Consider the following 24,156-nt stretch of genomic DNA (forward strand, 5'->3'; position numbering starts at 1 on the left):
AGAGAGAAAGAGACAGAGCATGAGCAGAGGAAGGGGCAGAAGGAGAAGCAGGCTTGAGCAGGGAGCCTGACATGGGGCTTGATCCCAGGATCCTGGGATTGTGACCTGAGCCGAAGGCAGACACTTAACCGATTGAGCTACGCAGGTGCCCCTAGGTTAGGTTTTTATAATTCTCAGGGGATAAGGATTTCTTTCAAGCTTTTGGGTGACTGTGTGGTGCTAGAGGTGGAAACTGGAATCCCAGAACTCATCTTTTTCTTTCCCCATAGTGTCAAGAGCAGTTAGGAACAAACAGCCAATCTTATTATACTTGTCATTTTGGCAACATGTTCTAACATATCAAATATATGGTTATCTAGAAACTTGCTTTTGTGAGTATTTGATTAGGAATGTCCAATGGTGAAATTTTATACCTATTTTATGGAAAAATAAGAAAAGTATTAAGTGGGTTAGAAAGAAATAATCATCTGGATACTCAAAGAAATAGTCGAGGGAATCTCTAGCAGGGAGAGAAGAGGAAACTAGACACCCAGAGAGCATGGCATGGGAAGAGCCTGAAATTAAGTGCAGTGGGCCGATCATCCAGAGCATTTTCAAACTCCCCTGCTCAAGAACACCTTTCCCCTTTGGTATTACCCAAACACTATTGCTAATTCCTAGCTCTGAAACTGAACTCAAAAGTTCTTTAATTCTTTTTAACTTTCATTTTTGCAGTATACTTTCAATGTTTAGGTATCTTTTCTCCCAAATTAATGTATTTTTCTGTTTTGTATTTCTGTGAAAATTACCATCTCCCCTACAAGTCTGATAGAGATTTGTGCCTAAACTGGGGATCTGGATGAGGATTATACAGCAGGAACCCAAAAAGAAATAGTTAATATTAAACTTCTGCTATTCTAAGTAGGACTTTGCAACAAAACGATAGGCTTGCATGCCTGAGTTGATATAGGGAGAGAGGATTTTTTAAACTACTTTAATCCTGGATGGCTTTGGTCATGGAATTTATTCCTTAAAGATAGAGAAGATAACCATCCTACTCATGAGGGAGTGGGAAGAAAATATGATGAAGGAAAAACCTGAAGCCTACCCCTTCTAGTCTGGTGGGATTGTGGGGTAGAGAAAGGGGAAAGAGGAGAGCAGGAAGGTCAAATACTAGGTTCTCTTCCCTCCACCAAATACAACTTCTGGGCTGAAGTGTCTGGGGTGGAGGAGTGGCTTCAGGAAACACAGAGAGGCATGGGTATCTAGGTTATGGCATACTCCCCCGTCCTAGGGGCCAAGGGGAAGCTGCAAAGCCTCAGGAGAAACTAGTCTATACAGGCAGTTCCGACAGGGTGATGGTGTGAAGGTGGTAGCAGATGACAGATGGTTGAGAACAGCAGCGATTCTGAGCCCCATGGCCTATACTTGGTGTGTGAAAAATCTAGATGGCTTTGTGCCCCAGTTATGAGATGTGGAGGTGCTAAGAGTCCCTATCAGTGGACTGCAGTGCCCTGGGGTAAAACATTGCCAACGGCTGAAGAGAGGGATTTCTAGACCTGGGCCAAGTCTCTGGGAGTACAGGCCCCAGCGTGGCAGCAGTGCAGATTATAAAAGACCAGATGGAGGTGGCTCCTCCATCACCTGCCCAGTGAATATTAACTGGTCAGAACCAGGGACCATGTTTCCCTTTCACTATGAGGACCCAGCAAGACCCTTCTCACACCCGGATGCACTGGAGAGAAGAAGGGGAGGGGCAAAATATATCATTATTTACACGGAAGTTCATCATACCAGAGCTGGACATTATGCTAAGTGAAATAAGCCAGTCACAGGAGGACAAATAGTGTGTGCTTCCACTGCATGAGGCATGTAAAACAGTAAAAGCCACAGATGCAAGGAATAAAATGGTGGGTGCAGGGGGCTGAGGGAGGGGGAAATGGGGGGTTGCTAAACAACGTGTATAAAATTTCAGTCGGTGGACACACAAGATGGCAGAAGAGTAGGGTCCCCAAGTCACCTGTCCCCACCAAATTACCTAGATAACCTTCAAGTCATCCTGAAAATCTACGAATTCGGCCTGAGATTTAAAGAGAGACCAGCTGGAATGCTACAGTGAGAAGAGTTCACGCATCTATCAAGGTAGGAAGACGGGGAAAAAGAAGTAAAGAAACAAAGGCCTCCGAGGGGGAGGGGCCCGCGAGGAGCCGGGCTGAGGCCGGGGCGAGTGTCCCCAGGACAGGAGAGCCCCGTCCCGGAGGAGCAGGAGCTGCACCGACCTTCCCGGGCGGAGAGGGGCTCCCAGGGAGGTGGAGCAGGACCCAGGAGGGCGGGGATGCCCTCGGGCTCCCTGGGACAGTAACAAGCACCTGCGCCTCGGGAGAGTGCGCCGAGCTCCCTAAGGGCTGCAGCGCACGGCGGGACCCGGAGCAGCTCGGAGGGGCTTGGGCAGAGGAAGAGGCTCCGCTGGGAGGGCTGCGCGGCCGGGAGCGGGAACCCACCAGCGCAGGTCGGGGAGCACAGGGCGCCGGGACACAGCCCAGGATCCGGCCTCCCCCGGGACAGGCAGAGGCCGGGAGGGCCCAGGACAGCGAGGACGCTCCTGCCCGGAGCTGAGCAGATCAGCTGCCCGCCCTGGAGCCTCCAGGCCCCTGCAGACCCAGAGCTCCGGAGTTACTGCGGGAGCTGACTCCAGGGCTCCAGAGCTGCCCCGCCACTGGGGCTGTTCCTCCTGGGGCCTCACGGGGTAAACAACCCCCACGGAGCCCTGCACCAGGCAGGGGGCTGAGCAGCTCCCCAAGTGCTAACACCTGAAAATCAGCACAGCAGGCCCCTCCCCCAGAAGACCAGCTAGACGGACAAGTTCCAGGGGAAGCCAAGGGACTTAAAGTACACAGAATCAGAAGATACTCCCCCGTGTTTTTTTTTTTTTTGCTTTTGATTTCTGTTTGTTTCCCCCACCCCTTTTTTCTTTCCCCTTTTTTTTTCTTTTTTTCTTCCTTTTTTCTTTTTCTCTTTTCTTTCCCTCCTCTCTTTTTCTACTTTTCCCAATACAACTTGTTTTTGGGCACTCTGCACTGAGCAAAATGACTAGAAGGAAAACCTCACCTCAAAAGAAAGAATCAGAAACAGTCCTCTCTCCCACAGAGTTACAAAATCTGGATTACAATTCAATGTCAGAAAGCCAATTCAGAAGCACTATTATACAGCTACTGGTGGCTCTAGAAAAAAGCATAAAGGACTCAAGAGACTTCATGACTGCAGAATTTAGAGCTAATCAGGCAGAAATTAAAAATCAATTGAATGAGATGCAATCCAAACTAGAAGTCCTAATGACGCGGGTTAACGAGGTGGAAGAACGAGTGAGTGACATAGAAGACAAGTTGATGGCAAAGAGGGAAACTGAGGAAAAAAGAGACAAACAATTAAAAGACCATGAAGATAGATTAAGGGAAATAAACAACACCCTGAGGAAGAAAAACCTACGTTTAATTGGGGTTCCCGAGGGCGCGGAAAGGGCCAGAGGGCCAGAATATGTACTGGAACAAATCCTAGCTGAAAACTTTCCTAATCTGGGAAGGGAAATAGGCATTCAGATCCAGGAAATAGAGAGATTCCCCCCTAAAATCAATAAAAACCGTTCAATACCTCAACATTTAATAGTGAAACTTGCAAATTCCAAAGATAAAGAGAAGATCCTTAAAGCAGCAAGAGACAAGAAATCCCTGACTTTTATGGGGAGGAGTATTAGGGTAACAGCAGACCTCTCCACAGAGACCTGGCAGGCCAGAAAGGGCTGGCAGGATATATTCAGGGTCCTAAATGAGAAAAACATGCAGCCAAGAATACTTTATCCAGCAAGGCTCTCATTCAGAATGGAAGGAGAGATAAAGAGCTTCCAAGACAGGCAGGAACTGAAAGAATATGTGACCTCCAAACCAGCTCTGCAAGAAATTTTAAGGGGGACTCTTAAAATTCCCCTTTAAGAAGTCCAGTGGAACAATCCACAAAAACAAGGACCGAATAGATATCATGATGACACTAAACTCATACCTTTCAATAGTAACTCTAAATGTGAATGGGCTTAATGACCCCATCAAAAGGCACAGGGTTTCAGACTGGATAAAAAAGCAGGACCCATCTATTTGCTGTCTACAAGAGACTCATTTTAGACAGAAGGACACCTACAACCTGAAAATAAAAGGTTGGAGAACCATTTACCATTCAAATGGTCCTCAAAAGAAAGCAGGAGCAGCCATCCTTATATCAGATAAACTAAAATTTACCCCGAAGACTGTAGTGAGAGATGAAGAGGGACACTATATCATACTTAAGGATCTATCCAACAAGAGGACTTAACAATCCTCAGTATATGTGCCCCGAATGTGGGAGCTGCCAAATATATCAATCAATTAATAACCAAAGTTAAGACATACTTAGATAATAATACACTTATACTTGGTGACTTCAATCTAGCGCTTTCTACACTCGATAGGTCTCCTAAACACAACATCTCCAAAGAAATGAGAGCTTTAAATGATACACTGGACCAGATGGATTTCACAGATATCTACAGATCTTTACATCCAAACGCAACTGAATACACATTCTTCTCAAGTGCACATGGACCTTTTTCCAGAATAGACCACATATTGGGTCACAAATCGGGTCTGAACCAATACCAAAAGATTGGGATCGTCCCCTGCATATTCTCAGACCATAATGCCTTGAAATTAGAACTAAATCACAACAAGAAGTTTGGAAGGACCTCAAACACGTGGAGGTTAAGGACCATCCTGCTAAAAGATGAAAGGGTCAACCAGGAAATTAAAGAAAAATTAAAAAGATTCATGGAAACTAATGAGAATGAAGATACTACCATTTAAAACCTTTGGGATACAGCAAAAGCAGTCCTGAGGGGGAAATACATCGCAATACTAGCAGCCATCCAGAAACTGGAAAGAACTCAAATACAAAAGCTAACCTTACACCTAAAGGAGCTAGAGAAAAAAGAAAAAAAAAAAAACATGAAATAGATCCTACACCCAGCAGAAGAAGAGAGTTAATAAAGATTCAAGCAGAACTCAACGAAATCGAGACCAGAAGAACTGTGGAACAGATCAACAAAACCAGGAGTTGGTTCTTTGAAAGAATTAATAAGATAGATAAACCATTAGCCAGCCTTATTCAAAAGAAGAGAGAGAAGACTCAAATTAATAAAATCATGAATGAGAAAGGAGAGATCAACCAACACCAAGGAAATACAAACAATTTTAAAAACATATTATGAACAGCTATATGCCAATAAATTAGGCAATCTGGAAGAAATGGATGTATTTCTGGAAAGCCACAAACTACCAAAACTGGAACAGGAAGAAATAGCAAACCTGAACAGGCCAATAACCAGGGAGGAAATTGAAGCAGTCATCAAAACCCTCCCAAGACACAAAAGTCCAGGGCCAGATGGCTTCCCAGGGGAATTCTATCAAACGTTTAAAGAAGAAACCATACCTATTCTCCTAAAGCTGTTTGGAAAGATAGAAAGAGATGGAGTACTTCCAAATTCGTTCTACAAGGCCAGCATCACCTTAATTCCAAAACCAGACAAAGACCCCACCAAAAAGGAGAATTACAGACCAATATCCCTGATGAACATGGATGCAAAAATTCTCAAAAAGATACTAGCCAATAGGATCCAACAGTACATTAAGAAAATCATTCACCATGACCAAGTAGGATTTATTCCCGGGACACAAGGCTGGTTCAACACTCGTAAAACAATCAATGTGATTCATCATATCAGCAAGAGAAAAAACAAGAACTATATGATCCTCTCAACAGATGCAGAGAAAGCATTTGACAAAATACAGCATCCATTCCTGATCAAAACTCTTCAGAGTGTAGGGATAGAGGGAACATTCCTCAATGTCTTAAAAGCCATCTATGAAAAGCCCACAGCAAATATCATTCTCAATGGGGAAGCACTGGGAGCCTTTCCCCTAAGATCAGGAACAAGACAGGGATGTCCACTCTCATCACTGCTATTCAACATAGTACTGGAAGTCCTAGCCTCAGCAATCAGACAACAAAAAGACATTAAAGGCATTCAAATTGGCAAAGAAGAAGTCAAACTCTCCCTTTTCACTGATGAAATGATACTCTACGTAGAAAACCCAAAAGCCTCCACCCCAAGATTGCTAGAACTCATACAGCAATTTGGTAGCGTGGCAGGATACAAAAGCAATGCCCAAAATCAGTGGCATTTCTATACACTAACAATGAGACTGAAGAAAGAGAAATTAAGGAGTCAATCCTATTTACAATTGCACCCAAAAGCCTAAGATACCTAGGAATAAACCTAACCAAAGAGGTAAAGGATCTATACCTTAAAAACTATAGAACACTTCTGAAAGAAATTGAGGAAGACACAAAGAGATGGAAAAATATTCCATGCTCATGGATTGGCAGAAATAATACTGTGAAAATGTCAATGTTACCCAGGGCAATTTACACGTTTAATGCAATCCCTATCAAAATACCATGGACTTTCTTCAGAGAGTTAGAACAAATTTTTTTAAGATTTGTGTGGAATCAGAAAAGACCCCGAATAGCCAGGGGAACTTTAAAAAAGAAAACCATAGCTGGGGGCATCACAATGCCAGATTTCAGGTTGTACTACAAAGCTGTGGTCATCAAGATAGTGTGGTACTGGCACAAAAACAGACACATAGATCAATGGAACAGAATAGAGAACCCAGAAGTGGACCCTCAACTTTATGGTCAACTAATACTCGATAAAGGAGGAAAGACTACCCCCTGGAAGAAAGTCTCTTCAGTAAATGGTGCTGGGAAAATTGGACATCCACATGCAGAAGAATGAAACTAGACCACTCTCTTGCACCATACACAAAGATAAACTCAAAATGGATGAAAGATCTAAATGTGAGACAAGATTCCATCAAAATCCTAGAGGAGAACACAGGCAACACCCTTTTTGAACTCGGCCACAGTAACTTCTTGCAAGATACATCCACGAAGGCAAAAGAAACAAAAGCAAAAATGAACTATTGGGACTTCATCAAGATAAGAAGCTTTTGCACAGCAAAGGATGCACAGCAAATATACAGTCAATAAAACTAAAAGACAACCTACAGAATGGGAGAAGATATTTGCAAATGACATATCGGATAAAGGGCTAGTTTCCAAGATTTATAAAGAACTTATTAAACTCAAAACCAAAGAAACAAAAAATCCAATCATGAAATGGGCAAAAGACATGAAGAGAAATCTCACAGAGGAAGACATAGACATGGCCAACACGCACATGAGAAAATGCTCTGCATCACTTGCCATCAGGGAAATACAAATCAAAACCACAATGAGATACCACCTCACACCAGTGAGAATGGGGAAAATTAACAAGGCAGGAAACCACAAATGTTGGAGAGGATTGGGAGGAAAGGGAACCCTCTTACACTGTTGGTGGGAATGTGAACTGGTGCAGCCACTCTGGAAAACTGTGTGGAGGTTCCTCAAAGAGTTAAAAATAGACCTGCCCTACGACCCAGCAATTGCACTGTTGGGGATTTACCCCAAAGATACAGATGCAATGAAACGCCGGGACACCTGCACCCCGATGTTTCTAGCAGCAATGTCCACAATAGCCAAACTGTGGAAGGAGCCTCGGTGTCCCACGAAAGATGAATGGATAAAGAAGATGTGGTTTATGTATACAATGGAATATTACTCAGCTATTAGAAATGACAAATACCCACCATTTGCTTCAACGTGGATGGAACTGGAGGGTATTATGCTGAGTGAAGTAAGTCAATCGGAGAAGGACAAACAATATATGTTCTCATTCATTTGGGGAATATAAATAATAGTGAAAGGGAATAGAGGGGAAGGGAGAAGAAATGGGTAGGAAATATCAGAAAGGGAGACAGAACATGAAGACTCCTAACTGTGGGAAACGAACTAGGGGTGGTGGAAGGGGAGGTGGGCGGGGGTGGGGGTGACTGGGTGACAGGCACTGAGGGGGGCACTTGACGGGATGAGTACTGGGTGTTATTCTGTATGTTGGCAAATTGAACACCAATAAAAAATAGATTTATTATTAAAAAAAATAAAATAAGATTTCAGTCATGCAACATGAATAAATTCCAGACATCTGTTGTAGAAAGTTGTGCCTACAGATAACAATACTGTGTTATATGCATTTAAAAGCTTAAGAGGGTAGACCTCCTGTTAAGTGTTTTTACTGCAGTAAAAAAGAAAAGAGAGAAAAGAATGCTTACAAAGAAAAAGGAAAGTGTTTTGTTTAGAAGGAACTGAAATACTAATAATTTTCCAACCAAAGTTGTCCCTGTCCCCCAGAAGGGTGAAGCTGGGAAGAAGAGCAGAATAGGGGAAACTGCATTTTCTCTATGTACTTAAGTGTAGGGCAATTCTGCTTCAGATTGTACAGTAGTTTATTCTTGATTATATGGTGATCTGAGATCCCTTTAAGCAAATCGAATATTCTAAATGAAAATTAAAAAGCTAAGTTGATATTAGGGATAGTTGCTGGATTTTTTTTTCTTTTAAAAGTAATTTTCTAGAAAACTGCTTTAATTATTTCAGAATTACTTGTCATGGATTTGATTCACAAAAAATTAAAACTTTTTTAATACAGCTTTTTACCAACCATAAATTTCTGTTAGATTCCTTTCATAGTTGCTGGACTGTAAACTCCTAAGGAAAGAGGGTACATTTTCTTCCAGTGAGCGTGACACATTTTACGCTGATCGCAATGTAAATTTGGTGATTGGAGGCCTCTTTGATTCTGTGGGGATGCTAGTGGTATATGTTTTGTATAAAGGTGTGAAGGAGAGCAAAGCAACTGTGCTGAGTATTTGGTTATATGTATAATTATTGTGCAATAGCATCTTGATTTTCAGAGTTTGTTCAAGTTTCCGTTTTGTTTGTTTTTTGTCTCTACATTTCAGGACCCCAGGTGGCCCTGGTTGTTGAGGGCACTTGGGGCGAAAAGTCTGTCTGCGTTTTGTTGAGCCTGTCACTATTCACCCCTGCTATTATTCCTTGCTGCCTCCTATTTCTCCTCCCTCCTCTCCTCCTTTTCTGATACTTGTCAGTTTGATACTCCTGGCACTAGGTTTTAACAACCTCATCTATTGACATCAGGCTCTTCTTTCCCACTGGACCTTCTGTACTTTACCTGTTTTCTCTACATGCAGCATTTCTTGGCTATTTCGGCTGCCAGTCATTGTCAACCACTAGCTCACATCCAAGTTTGGGGCTGCTCCTGAACCCTGAGGCTGTTAGACTTCCCACACATAGAAAACACAGGTATTATAATGCAAATAAAACAAAAACTGAAATAAAAAGTCAAGATGATGGAATCAAAATATCTGTCAGATGAAGCTTAAAAGGAGAATTTTAAAAACCAAGGAAGTATGGCTACTAAGCAGTGAGTAGATACTGAACAATTTACTTCTGTTTATGTTTGAGATGCAAATGAAGCAAACAGATTACTAGAATTGCATTATTTTATTTATTTTATAATTTTTTTAAAAGATTTTATTTATTTGAGAGAAAGCACAGCATGGGTGCTGTGGTAAGGAAGAGGGTAAGGAAGAAGCAGAGGGTAATGAAGAAGCAGATTCCCTGCTGAGCAGGGAGCCTGACTGGGGACTCCAGTCAGGAGTCTCCCTGAGACCATGACCTGAGCTGAAGGCAGATGCTGAACTGACTCAGCCACCCAGGCACCCCTAGAATTGTGTTATTTTATTTTATTTTTTATTTTTTATTTTTTTTGAATTGTGTTAATTTAAATGAAGGTGGAAAGAAGCACATAAATACTTCCTTGATAAACTGAAAGATGAGAGTGAGTATGATTGGTCATAGAATGGGATGTGCCTTTTGGAGGACACACAGATGAGTATACAGCTATGGGAATTCCTAGAGCAATGAGCTTCTTGAGCTGAGGAAAGAGGTGCTACGTGAATGCCAGGTTATTTTTTATATCCTTGTTACTTAAGATGCTCCAAAAAGGTCAAGCGTTAGCCAAAGAGAATAGAATCTTGAGGACACAAATGTTTTCAGCTTTTAATGGACTAGACCCCACTCATTTGGAGGAAGCTTACCAGGGGTCTCACAGATAAGGTAGATAAACAAGGTTATAGATTTTTATCAAATATTAATATCTTAACTATAAATTGATCTCAAAAGGATTTGTGTGTGTGTGTTTTTAAAAAGATTTTATTTATTTATGAGATATGGAAAGAGAGAGTATCAAAGGCAGAGGGATAAGCAGGCTCTCTACAGGGAGCCTGATGCAGGACTTGATTCCTGGACCCAGGAATCACACCCTGAGCCAAAGGCAGATGCTCAATCACTGAGAACCACCCAGGTGCCCCAAACTCAAAAGGATTTGAATCCTAATCCATAAACAACTTTCTGTTTATTTTGGTATTTGTTATTAGGATTTGAATCCTAATCCATAAACAACTGTTTATTTGAATACTAATCCATAAACAACTTTCTGTTTATTTGGGGGGACTGAATGGACTCAGAAAGAATATCAAATATCTTAAAGATAGGGACCGTGATCTTCAAGGCTCAGCTCTCAATTCATATAAAGTGTTCAATAAAAACTCACTGAATTGATTTGGTTGGAAAGGAATGTTAGCCCATTGTGGAGAGCTGGGCTCAGTGAACCAACAACCAGTGAAATAGACTATCATTTCATGATCTTCTGGCTTGAATTTAATATTGGAAAGAGTCTCTCTCAGACAAACTGGAATTGTCTAATTCAAATATTACTTTTAAATGATCATTTCTAGGGGTGCCTGGGTGGCTCAATCATTTAAGTGTCCACCTTTGGCTTAGGTGATGATCCTAGGTCCTGGGATTGAGTTTCATGTTGGGTTCCCTACTCAGTGGGGTGTCTGCTTCTCCCTCTCCATGTACCCTCCTCCTTAGCTTGTGCTTTCTCTCTCTCTCTTGCTCTCAAATAAATAAAAATTTAAAAATTGTCATTTCTAGGAAAAAGTAGGATTATATCCTCATGATGGTATTATTCTCAGTTTCCTTTGGATTTTGTCTTAGACTCTTGATTGCAAAATGTATAAAAGGAATAGTCTTGAGAAAATTTTGGGCTTTCACAAATTGCTTTGTTAAAACTACCACTTAGAACCACTCATTATGCTTTATCATCTCTCTCTAGCTGTTCAGGGTCAAATGTATATTCTCAACATCAAACAAGCAAATTATATTAATGTTATATCATAGGAAAGCCTAAAAAATGCAGTGACAATCTCAGACCAAGGGGATAAAATATACAGAAACAGAAATCCAGACTACAAAATCCAGGCTACTTGCTGTTATGTCTCAGAGCATCACCTTCTGCAATGTCAGTTTTAAGAAGGGTGACCACACAGGTAAATTGGTTGAAAGTAACCAGAAAATTGAACTCTGTCCCTCAATGTGCACTCCCCAAGGTGGATATCATAGTATCATATACTTCATCATGAGAGGCAGATTACTTCACTTTGTAATTTCTCTTTTCCTGCAGTGCCATTATAAATTTAAAAATTTCTGTGTACCCAAAGCCCACTATGAAGAGGTTTATACCAAAACAAGTTCAGACCTGTAGTATCACTGGCTCTATAGTATTTATAAAGCTTGTCCATTCCAAGAGTAGACTTAGAATCTGTATTTAAAATGGACCTTCTACTCATTCGTCACCTCAAGCAATAGGTAGAGTGGAATTATGATACAGACCCTTCAAAGAATGGATTCCTTATTAATAGGATGGTTTCCTACTCTATCAAAGGCCATTTTTCTCCTCAATAATTATTCTATTTGTGGCATTGCCTCCTCCTCACATACCTCCATGGTTGACAGGTCCAAAGCAAGGACTATAATGATAGAGTTTAGCTACAGTTTGGTCAATCAATTGAAAAGACTTTCAGTATCAGTCAGCTTTGACTGGGTTAAACTGTGGTAACAACTCTAAATTCTGAGTAGCTCACAAAAACAAAGTTTCATATTTTGCTTATATTATGTGTTGGCTATGGAACTACTGTGATTTTGCTGGGCTCTGTGTGGCTCTGCTCCACATGCCTTTTTTATTCTGAGATCTAGGCCAGAGGAGAAGTATCAATTTAGGGCATGCTGTTCTTGAGGCAGAGAGAAAACAGCTGAGCCAGAACCACATGAAAATTCTGAAAGTTCTGCTTGAATGTGTCCAAGCCTGAAGTCAGTGGGGGAAAGGGAGTACCTTCCTCCCCAGGAAGGCCTGGCAAGTCACATGCCAGTGGGCAAGGATGTACGTAGAATAACTCTCATAGGGAAAGCTGTATAGGCGTGGGAACAATCACACATTCTAAAACAGTCCATATTCTTGTTCTCTTCCTTCATCAAGAAAAATACTCATGTACCCCTTTTTTTTTCCAAGGAAAACACAGTAAATTTCTATTTAGTCACTCTGTGGATCTCAGTGTTCATCTCATGACAGTCCCTCTGTCAGATAAAGCTTTCCTTGATTTAGAGTCCTGGGAACTAAAAAAACAAGTTACTGCTCCACCCCCACCTCATCTCATACATCCAAGAAATTACAGTTTGCTATTGATTCTTTTGAAAGAACTAGTACAGAAACCTATGACTTTTACATGCACTATCAAAATTAAAATGAAAGATTTCTTTAGTCATATAGAAGATATTGAGAGCCAACATAGCTTACATTATATTTGATGACATCTATATCATTGAGATAAACCAAATACTGGCCTCCTACACCATATCACAGAGTATTAAGCTGGGTCTGTTCATATTTTTGTCAATATCAAAGTTTTGCCTAGTGTTAGCCCTGCCCTCCTTTTGTTCTTGCTATTAGCTATACTTCTACTGTCTGTTCTACTATCTTTAGATATTCATTTCTTTCTCTCTGTTTTTTTAGAGAGGGAGAGAGATGGGAGCAAGTTGGGACAGAGGGAGAGGGAGAGGGAGAATCTTAGGGAAGCTCCATATTCCGCACAGATGCTGAGATTATGACCTGAGCCAAAATCAAGAGTCAGACGCTTAACTGACTGACCTACCCAGGCGCCCCATAGATATACATCTCTTTAAAAAAATGCTGAGCCACCTGGACATAATCCTGTTCCTTCCAATTGTATACTGGAAGGCTTCATCAGGACCAACCCGAGATATCTTAGAATCTCTACCATTCATGCTGATGCTATGGCTACTGTGTTCTGTGTTCTGGTCCCAGGCCAAATGGGAAGCTTGAGTTTCATTAATTTCAATTGGAACTAGGAAGGGATTTCAGAAAAAAAAATTATTCTAAATTTAACTTTCTTATATCAGCTGCCTGCTACAAATATTTTCTTATCCCTTATAGGGAACCAAACTCCTTTGCTTATACAACACAGGCTTTCAATGGAGCTCTCTTTGCTCCATTCCCAGTATTTCACCTACCCCTTGAGATCAAAGCTAATAAAAATTTCTTAAGTTAAACACAGCTTTATGAAACAACAGGGGATAATTACCAGAGAAATAAAATGCAAAGAAACCATGATGCATTTGAGAAGATCCGCTCTTTCAATGTATAGTGAAGTAATAGGATATAATGCCTGTTTGAAAAATGAGCCAGATCTCAGGAAAACTGAATCAATTTTAAATTGATGCTATCCAAAAATAAATAAATAAATTGATGCTATCCTTTTTATGTTTAAATAAAGTGAGAAAGTTGTAAACATTAAAGTGGAGAAAGCAATAGTATATAATTTGTGTTACTCATGCTATTTCTTTTCTGAATAGTAGTAATTGTCTACTCTCCAAACTGACATTCACTGCAACATCAAGGGAGAATATGGTTTGTCATACTCCGTGGATCATTCTGGAAGGGTAGGCATTTGTCATTCAAAATTGACTCTGGATCAATTGTCCCCTGATCTTACTACATAATTGGACTTTACATTTATTATGTTTGATCCCATTAGTCTTTAGGATTATAAAGTTCATTTAAAACTTGGTCTCCCCAAGATATTTTGACTAGTCTTTAATGCTATATGGACATTAAGAGCTACTTCTTCTTAAAGAAGCAGAGCCACTCATTCCCAGCAAGGAGTGATAATGAGATATTGAGCAAGGAACAAGATCCAGAAAGCAAACTGCTTTCCAACTTCTGATTCAGGACATGACTCTAGCTTCATTTTGCTTTTTGAAGTACATTTTCTGTGACTTTTTTTTTTTCTGCCAGAACTTGAGAACTCCATAATTTTATCTTAGGACAAAACATACAAAAAATCAAGGGAATGGGGCTTAGTCATCACACTGTTATTCCCTTTCATTTGTGTGTCTTCTTCCTCTAGATAATTTTAAATTTGCCAATAGTTTGCTTAGTTGTATACATTCTAGCAAAAATAGTTTAACACATTCAAACTCAGGGTGAAATTTTACACACACACACACACACATACACACACACCCCTTAGTCCTAGAACTGGAGCGGTCCTGGGATACTATCTCCCCTAAACCTCTCATTGTTCAGGTTGAGAAATGTAAACACAGGAAGTTGAAGAGACTTTCCCAAACCAAACATACTTGTGACAGAACCAGGTTTCAGAAACAGTCTTGAACTCCCGAGTTTTTTTCATTCTACTTTAACGTATCAGCAATATTTACCGCTATCTGTACATATTTCCCAACTTACAGAAAAATTTTTAATGGGTTTTTAAAAATGTTTGTTTTTGTATGTTTTTAAATTACATTTTGAATGTTTTTAAGCTTGAAGATACAGAAATATAATTAAAGCAAATTGGTTTAGGGTAACTGGGTGATAGGCTTTAAGGAGGGCACATGATGAGATGAGCACTGGGTGTTATACTATATGTTGGCAAATTGAATTTAAATAAAATAAAAAAAATAGAGCAAACAGGTACAGAGAGCGAGGGGAGGGGTGTTTTGCTTTTAGCTTTTTCATGGGTTCTGAGTCTTTAACCACTGAGGAAGGTTTACAGCTCTGTATGGTGACTCTCTGCACAGGGAGATACTGTCAGAATTGGGCAGAGAGATGATTCTTATGCATCTTTGCTGGAGGATGTAAAAAAAGAACAGTTCTTATGTATATTTGGATAACAGCCTTTCCAGCTTTCCAGCAGGTGATTCCAGGATAGTCAATCTGCTGTCTCTTTTATTCAAGTGGTTATGAAACTGAGTTTGTACCTGAGTATTCTTAAACAACCCTCCTTACAGTTTTCTCATGCCAGAAAGTAATTTGCCTACAAGCCATCCCTTTACTCTGGTTCAGTACTGATTTGCATGATTCTGACACTGAATTTGGCCTGAGAACTGCAGCAATAAATTCAAGTTTCTCAGTTACTTTACATATGGAGTATTGTAAGAAGCAGAGGGACACATTCCTAAGCTACATTAGTCACCATTTGTGTTCATAGTTATTGGTCTTTAAGATGCAAGAGAAGGAGGGTGCCTGGGTGGCTCAGTAGTTAAGCATCTGTCTGCCTTTGGCTTGGGTCCTGGGATCAGAGCTCCACATAGGGCTCTCTGCTCAGTGGGGAATCTGCTTCTCTTCCTCTGCAGCTCCCCCCCACCCCCACTGCTTGTGCTCTCTCTAATAAATAAATATTTTAAAAAAGATGTAAGAGAAGAAATATCTTTCATGATCTTTAGTATCTTCATTCTTTGGCAACTTTAGATAACTTTTTAATATTCTGATTTACAAGCAAGTTGTTTATGTGTATCTACATTTTTCTTTCACATATAGCACCTTTATAGTTATTGTATGTATATTAGGACTACTTCTACATAACATGAAATATATGGATAAGAAATCCTACAGTCATTCAAATATCCAAACAGTGTGTTCAAACTATCTCATTTCTCAGAAACATCTGAAAGTTTAATGTCAGGATCTATTTATATGTGGGTGTCTTATGTAGATCCTGACATGCTTTATTTTTCGGAAAGAGTTCAAATAACTAATAGCATGTTTCTACAGCCAAATATTTACTTTTTGTGAAATATGGAAATATGTTTTATAACTCTAGCAAACTAGGCCATGTCCCAAACTTTAGGTTTCTCCCTCTTTATGGTGACAGATGAATACTTACCTTATAATGCTAGAGACTTAGAGTTAATGCGATTCAGTATTAATCTGTGACTTTCCCAGGAACTGTCAGGGTGTAGAGGGAAGACTGGTTAGTATTCAATATTTGAGAAATTTTGCAGCATGTTGTCATCCAACTCCTGAAATTTTCTTGCTTTCCAAGTGTATTTTGGACAACGATTAGTAATCAAAATTTCAATTTTGCAAATATTTATTGAGTTCAGAGAAAAATACACTGCTTGAATTGGGGACATATAAATGAATAAAAAAATTCCTTGCTCTCAAAGAGCTCTTAATTTAGCAGACAATTCAGAGCAATGTATAACTAGCTAAATTATGAGTCAATGCAATCACAGACTTAAGCAAATTCCTAAGGTGAGCATAGAGGAAGGAGGAATTCATTCTGATTTGGGGCATTAGGAAAGGCTCTGCACACAGGGAGTGGGGTGTTTGTGCTGCTTCTTGAACAGGGTAAACACTGGAACACACCCTGGGTTTCCTGGGTCAGTTCTAGTTTATATCATTATCCACACACAATTATATCACCCTTTCATGCTTAAAGGTTTTCTTTGGACAATAAATTATATGATTGCACTAGTATTGAAGCATACATAAGGTTGACAGGAAAAAGAAGGAGGGAAAAAATTTCAGATGGACCAAATAGCAAGTCAAAAGGCACAGAAGAATAAAATCCCATGGTATGTTTGAGGAAAAACTATGCATATTTCTCTTATGTGCTCAAAAGAGGGCATTTTCCTGCTTTTCTTACTGCTGTTTGAATTGAAATGGGAGTATGTTCTAGAAGACCTGTCACGAACTTTTCTGTTTGCATATTTAATTTATTTTTCTTTCCAGGAATGTGACCTCTTATGCAAAGAACTTTTTCTATATTTATCCCTCATTTTCCATTTTCATTTGATCAGTTTTATTTCTGACAAAGTACTATTTTCACATCACAGAGGAAGAGAAGGAAGTTAAAAACCAATTCATACATTTCATCATCTGCCTTCTAACCAGTTAATATTGAAGTAATACAATGTGCTTGGACTTTGTGTCCTTTCCAAGAAATAAGTACTTAAATAGAAAGTAACCAATACTAGAAATATATTATTTCTGTATTTGTAACTATTCAGGGGAAAAAGAATGGAATCTGTTGAAATAATAAAGGAAATCTTAACCAACTTGCATTGTTTTAGAACATCAGTCTTACGTTATTACTTGTGTGATAAAAGCCATTTCTGATGGAAATATTTCCCTTAGGTATTTTTTAACCAAAAGTTCTAAATTTAGAACAAAGAAACGTTGCCTAGCACTATGCATATGTATGAAAATAATATAGCCATTGGCTAAACAATTCCCACACTGAGCCTTATCACAGGACAAAGAACGTAGACTTGACCTTCATGGCCTATTAATCGTCAGCTGCTTTTGTCTTAGCCCTTTGGGGTCAAAGGACTCAGACCACTGATTTTATGTGTAAGTACCAAGAGAATGGAGGATATAGGACACACATGGTGTGAAGAGACGGGGAAGGGCATTCCCAGCGACTTGGTTCCAGGCAAGGTGAACGCAGGGAGAAGGTGCAGCCAGCTCCCTCTTCTGCCCCCTTGTGTCATCTGCTGCTCTGCTTCAGAGAGCTGCCCACACACTCCCACAGGGGAAGTTAAGACCATACTATAGCAGGTCCTTTGCTCTTTTCCCAGCCTGGTTTAATATCAAGGTTTCTCATAGCATGGCTTTGGTATTCTTTTCCATAGCTTTTTTCATGAACGGGTGACCTCCTGATCTACAGATTTTCAGAAGGGGCTTTTAAAATTTTTGAAACTATTCAAAATGTCCATAAACTCAGAAGGAACATTTATAGTTGATATAGTTATCTGTGACTGATTTTCTGACCTTGTATAATAGGAACACCAAACCAATCTGAAGATGCTAGTTTGATAAAATAACCAATAATCGGGGTCCCTGTGTGACTCAGTGGTTGAGTGTCTACCTTTGGCTCAGGTCATGATCCTGGGTTCCTGGGATGGAGTCCTGCAATTGGGGTTTTTGCAGGGAGCCTGCTTTTCCCTCTGCCTATGTCTCTGCCTCTCTCCCTGTGTCTCTTATGAATACATAAAATCTTAAAAAAAAAACCAAAAAAACAAAAAATCCCTACAATAGGGCAGCCCGGGTGGCTCAGCGGTTTAGCACTGCCTTCAGCCCAGGGCGTGATCCTGGAGACTCGGGATCAAGTCCCATGTCAGGCTCCCTGCATGGAGCCTGCTTCTCCCTCTGCCTGTGTCTCTGCCTCTCTCTCTATATATCTCTCTCTCTCTCTCATGGATAAATGAATAAAAAAAAAATCTAAAAAAAACAAAAACAAAAACAATAATCTCTCCCTCTCCTTTTTAGGCCCTCACCCTTCCCTTGAGTCTTGTGCTGGCTAGCTAATCAAGCTGCCTGCAGTCTCCTCCCACCTCAGTCCATTCCTGGGCTACTCCTCAAATGATCCTTCTATTCCATGACTTGATTATGATCCAGTTTACTGCTTTTTGATAGTTCCCAGTACTGCAGGAGAAGGCTGTAGCTAATCTGAAGCATGGCATGCAAGGCTGGGCACAATTACCTTTCCAGCCTTACACCTTTTCCTGTTCATAACTGATGCCTTGCAGAATTTCAGCCTTGGGAGCTTGCCTTCACTCTTAAGCCTCTCCTGACTCCATGAATTAGTGGGGCTCCCCTCTGTATTACTATAGCAGTGACTAGATAGTGCATATTGGATATTGGAGCTCTTGTTTATCTAAAGATCAGCATCATTGCTTAGCAAATTGCCTATGTATGTTCAGTAAATTAAAAAAGGTAACTGAATTACTTCCTATTTTGACAGAGCTTTCTTTTTTTTTTTTAAGATTTTATTTATTTATTCATGAGAGGCACAGAGAGAGAAAGAAAGAGAGACAGAGACATAGTCAGAGGGAGAAGCAGGCTCCATTCAGGAAGCCCAATGTGGGACTTGATCCCAGGTCTCCAGGATCACACTACAGGCTGAAGGTGGCGCTAAACCGCTGAGCCAGCGGAGCTGCCCTGGACAGAGCTTTCTTAAATCAAAATCACTAGTCCTAACAGGTTTTACTGGCTCCAAATGATGACCTGTATGTTTGAGGCCACATTCGGCTAATCACATATTTCTGTAGACAGGCATATGAGGTCAAAGATACATGGGATTCCCTCTGAAGTTGGCTTAGGTGAAATAAATTTATACACAAAACACCATAATAGATACACAAAACACCATAGATAGATACACAAAACACCATAAATCACTTTCATATAAATATGTTTTATTGCAGATAAGTTATAATTATTTACATGCTGTAACACATCACAACATAAATTTACCAAATATTTTTCATGGTGGGATGCTGTAGGTTTCAGATAATAGTTTCAGAAGAACCACAGATTAAGTGAAGAGACTTACAGCTTTATTGACTCTACAACTCTCGGTTGCTAAATGCTAGAAGTCAAAAGGCAGTGTTTCTCAGTCCTACCTGTCACCACTTGCATGCAGAAACCTAGGAAGCAAATACAAGAGAACTGTCGTGTTTCAAATCCATATTGCCACCAAAGTTTACAATGGGCTGAGTTATAATTCATGTTGTAAAGCATTTAATTCTTGCATAAAATATACAGTTCTATTAAGATTGGTATAAATCTACTTATTTATAAACCCTGGCTTAAAAACAAGGACAGGATGCAGCCTGCACATGCATTGAGAAGGACAACCTAGCAAATGTTTGTGACCTTAACAGTGTTTATTCACTTTCTTATTGTTATTGATCTAGGAAAAAAAAAAACCTCAAAAATTGTAGATTTAAACTTCTCTTGGTGATAACTAATGGCAATGAAACTCTAGGAAAGACCCGAGGCACTCTCACTGATTTATGCTGGTGGAGAAAAATCTATGGACTGTAGAATGTCACTAAGGTATAATTTGGCAAGTCTTCTTTAAGCCACATCTCTAGCAGGATCATCCTGAAGTGCAATAAAAAGTCACCGAGGCTTGACTGCTTATTTCTCAAAAAGTGAATAAAGTGCTAACAGACCTTGAACAAAAATGAAACAAGTAGGTGGGCCTGGAAATTCCAAACCAAGTTCACAAATATACCTTAAAGTTATGTTCCAAGGTACCAAATAGAGAGGCCTTGACTAAAAAGGAAGAGAAGAAGGAAATAAATTAAGAAAAGACAGAAAAATAGAATTTTTCCATCTCTTCACACCTACCCCACCAACCTGAGTAATATGCACAAAGCAAACGAATGGGTGAGGAAGATGAATGCACAGCTTTGCAAAATGGTGATGTGCTCACTTATTCCTGAATAAAAATTGTCGAGAAAATTTTGATGATGAATAAGGAGAAGTCCTAGTTTATACCTTCCACTGAGAATGATACTCTCTTAGAACAGGCCTGTATCTACCTTCTGATTATCTTTTTTCATCTTTTATCTTCCTGGCATGTTCTCCTTGCTGCACATGAAATGAAGAGCAGTTAGGCTGGAAATGTCCTGGCCAAATAAGCCATTGATACTTCAGCATTTAGCATGAGAGAAAGGGAAGTCTGCATTCTATTTTTAAGTGATTCATCTTTAAATAAAATGAGACTGAGCTTTGGAATGGAATCTCTTTGCATGATCACTTCAGTAGGGCTAAGTCAGCAGCTTTGGATTCTCATGCCAAGTGATCAGTGTGGAAGGCAGTACATTTTACAAATTTTGCTTTGGGGGCTGTTTTGGTTTGCAAAGAAACCCTGCATTTCTGAATTTTGAGCCAGGTGGCTCAAAATGGCAATTTGCAGGACCTGTAAATTTTCCAGTGCTTGGGAGAATGGAGAGCCCATACCACCTTATAGGCTTTGAAAAAATCAGGTTATAAAGCTCTTTGGGATTTAGGCCCAGCAAGTGTTACCACTAGCTGAAGCAATGAATAAGAGTTTATGAGAATAAGTAGTTTAAGGTAATTTAAAATATATATTCAGTATGCATAATAAAAATATATCCATACAATGATCTTGATGCTATCATAATTTTTCTCTAAAAAAATACTCCCTTGAAAGTGCTATCAGTAGCTCCCTTTCTGTCTGTTTTGAAAGGCAAATTCCCTGGCTCTGCAGTACTGTAGTTAATTCTCATGTCATTCCTAGAGTCTTCCCTTTTCAGTGGTAATAATAATGTGCAGTATATTTTTCTCACTCTTAGCTTCTTCCTTGCGAAATGCTAAGTATGAAATACTGAGAGTTAAAAGGGACAATAAATTGGAATGAAGGTGTTACCTGTCTCTGACTCTGAACAAACAATAGGTAAGTTGTCCTTTATTGAGACATGACTAAGTAGGACCACTTGCTCTCGGAGTCCTAACAAGAAGTGCAAAACAAGTAACTCAACTTGTATAAAAAACCCTGATTAAGACAGTATAACAAACCATGATGTGAAACAATAGAATCAAATCCAAATTCACAATATATAAACCACAGCCAAAACTAAAAGATTTTATCATAACGGTTATGGCTTCCCAAGCCAGAGAAAGCTTACTGTACTTCAAGAATCAACTAAAGTTGATAGATAGCAGGTAATCTGTAACTTGCAATAACAATTGAGTAGCTGCGGGATTGCATAAATGTGTTGTGTCATATAATATCAAAGTTATTTGCAAAAATTATACAATCTGGAATGCTTGAATACGAGACACAACAATGTACTGAAACATACATTTATAAGAAAATGAGAGCAATCATTAATATAAAAGGTATTTTTGGGATGCATTAAATTAGCGGTGCTATCAAGGTTAAATAGGTAAAGTAAGTTCAGTTAGCTACTTAGAATTTCGGTCATCTATGTCCATACCTTCTTTGCAAAATGTTGTACCTCTTCCATGTCTTCTGGTCTGCCTTGTTTAGGGTCTTCAAAATGCCATGGGTCAATACTGATCAGGGGCAGACAGTGAGGGCTACTCCCCCTAAACATACATAAATGTAAGGACTCCCCTGGTGTCCCCAGGGGAAAGATTTCTCTTGGCCAGTCTGTCTTCCATTGTGGTGTCCCTCTGCCCTCCCGGTCTTCTTCAACCTGGGCCTTTCACGTTTCCTGACAAACACTCCTTGGGAATCTTTGATCCTCTTATTTTTGTCGAATTCAGGGTTTCTTCCTTCTCCTTTTCTTTCTGGGGATGGTACACTTTAAATGGACCCCAGACTTCTCATTTCCGAGGCCCTGCTATTTTATTTGCACTTAAAGTGGAAGAGGCAGGTAAAGCTACACTTCTTTCAGCATTTGGTTGATTTGGGGTCTCAAACTCCCAAGGACACACCTCAGCTCGTGATGTCAAAGGCTGCCGAAAGTTATTACTTGAGTTATAGGAGCCAGGCACATTTTCCTCAGGGGAGGATGTCTTTTTCTCCTGGTCTCCTGTTTGGTTGAGACTTTCATTCTCGACTTTTGATGCTATAGCTTTGGGGGGCAGTTCTTCATACTGCCCGGCACACACATTGGCTGCATAATGCTGATTGCCATTCTCCTCTCTGGCTCTCCCTGCGGGAACTTGAGTCTTGGGAATCAGATGCTTCTCATCTTCAAAACCAGGCTGGCCTTGGCTCTTCCAAGGGCACACCTCAGCCTTGTCTATGCTCTTCTGATTGGTTTGCTGACACAGTTCAGCTGCCTTGGGCTTCTGATGAGACTTCTCCTTTAAGGAAAAAGTTGGGTTTTTCTCCATTTCAGAAGCTGCAATAGATACGTGTTTTTGAACTTTTGATTCTGAAGGCACAGGACCGGGGGCCAGGTCATAAATCTCCCAAGGGCACACTTCCCCAATGTCAAAGTTGTTCTTCGTCTGGGGGGTGCCTGGGCTCATGTCAGAATTGGCAGTGGCCGGGTTGACCCGTTGTTGCTTCATAATCCCAGATTTCTGAGGTTTTCTTGGCTCCTCCAAATGATTGGAGTTTTGGGGGGCAGAATCATTAGTCTCTGCATTATCTGAATTTGAGTATTTTCTATTTGTTTCTTTATCTTTTGGTTTCTGGGCTTTAGCACGTTCTTCCATGCCTGATGTTTGAGTTTTCCCAGCTAATCCAAGAGTCTTCTCCTTGGCGCTTGCGATGACACTGAGAGACTTTTGCAACATCGATGTTCGGGGGTGGCCTGGCTTCTTCTCTGAGCTGAGATTGTGTGCACTTGCTGACTTACACACCAAAGGCACGGACTCTGTGGACTCGGCCTCACTGTTTTCTTTCAGTTTTTGTGTTAGTTTTTTACTTGACAGAGACTCTAGTGTGGAATGTTCTGTAGCCTCCTCATCTTGGCTTTCCACTGGTAAACTGTTGGACTCTTCCGTGTGCTCCCTCACATGATCATAAGTGCTGTGTGATTTCTTTAGCGAGAAGACTCGGTTTTTCAGGGACTCTTCTTTGGGCTTCCCGGTGTTACCTGAAGATTCTTGTGGGTTCTTCCTGGCCAGGGCAGTGCTTTTGGCTGTGCTGTGGTCTGTGACTTCCTTGTCCTCTTTGGAACACTGCCTGCTAACCGTCTCTGGGATCTCGGTTATACGCCTCATGATGGAACGGCCTAAGCCCTTCTTGGAGCACCGCTTTTTCTGGAGGTGAGGGTTATTTGTAATCATCTTCTTCCTTTTATATATTTCCAACTGGGCATAGAGTTTCTTTAGCTCATCCTGCCAGAACAAGAGCAAATTCACAGAGATGTGGAACTTAGCGGTTCAGCCAGATAGTATTACTAAATGTAGTTTGAAGTTACTGAGCTTGAGCTCTTTAGGGAAACTGCTCTACAGCTTTTCATACTATGTGTACTCACTCACTTTCTCCTCATTCTTACTTTCTGATTAATTTGTGTTCTGTTTCACATAGAGTCTGAAATTTAAGACATGAACACATGCATTCTACCCTTGTTTTATGGAACAAGCCCTTTGGACTTAACAAACTGTGTGCACCAGACTTGACCAAGACCATGACAAAACACAGCATATCGTCTACTGACAAATCATATCCCTAAACAATACTG

General features: G+C 40.3%; 1 protein-coding gene across 1 annotated transcript in view; it reads right to left on the reverse strand.

Annotated features, from left to right (window-relative positions):
• Positions 1-19,410: 19,410 nt before the first annotated feature.
• Positions 19,411-24,156, reverse strand: part of GPR158 (G protein-coupled receptor 158) — a 410,036-nt gene continuing 405,290 nt past the window's right edge. Inside the window, exon 11 of the mRNA XM_038529762.1 lies at positions 19,411-23,809. Coding sequence (XP_038385690.1) covers positions 22,340-23,809 — 1,470 coding nt within the window. The 3' untranslated portion in view covers positions 19,411-22,339. The remainder of the gene's footprint in view (positions 23,810-24,156) is intronic.

This window comes from Canis lupus, chromosome 2, assembly GCF_011100685.1.
Source record: "Canis lupus familiaris isolate Mischka breed German Shepherd chromosome 2, alternate assembly UU_Cfam_GSD_1.0, whole genome shotgun sequence".
NCBI classification, from domain to species: Eukaryota; Metazoa; Chordata; class Mammalia; order Carnivora; family Canidae; genus Canis; species Canis lupus.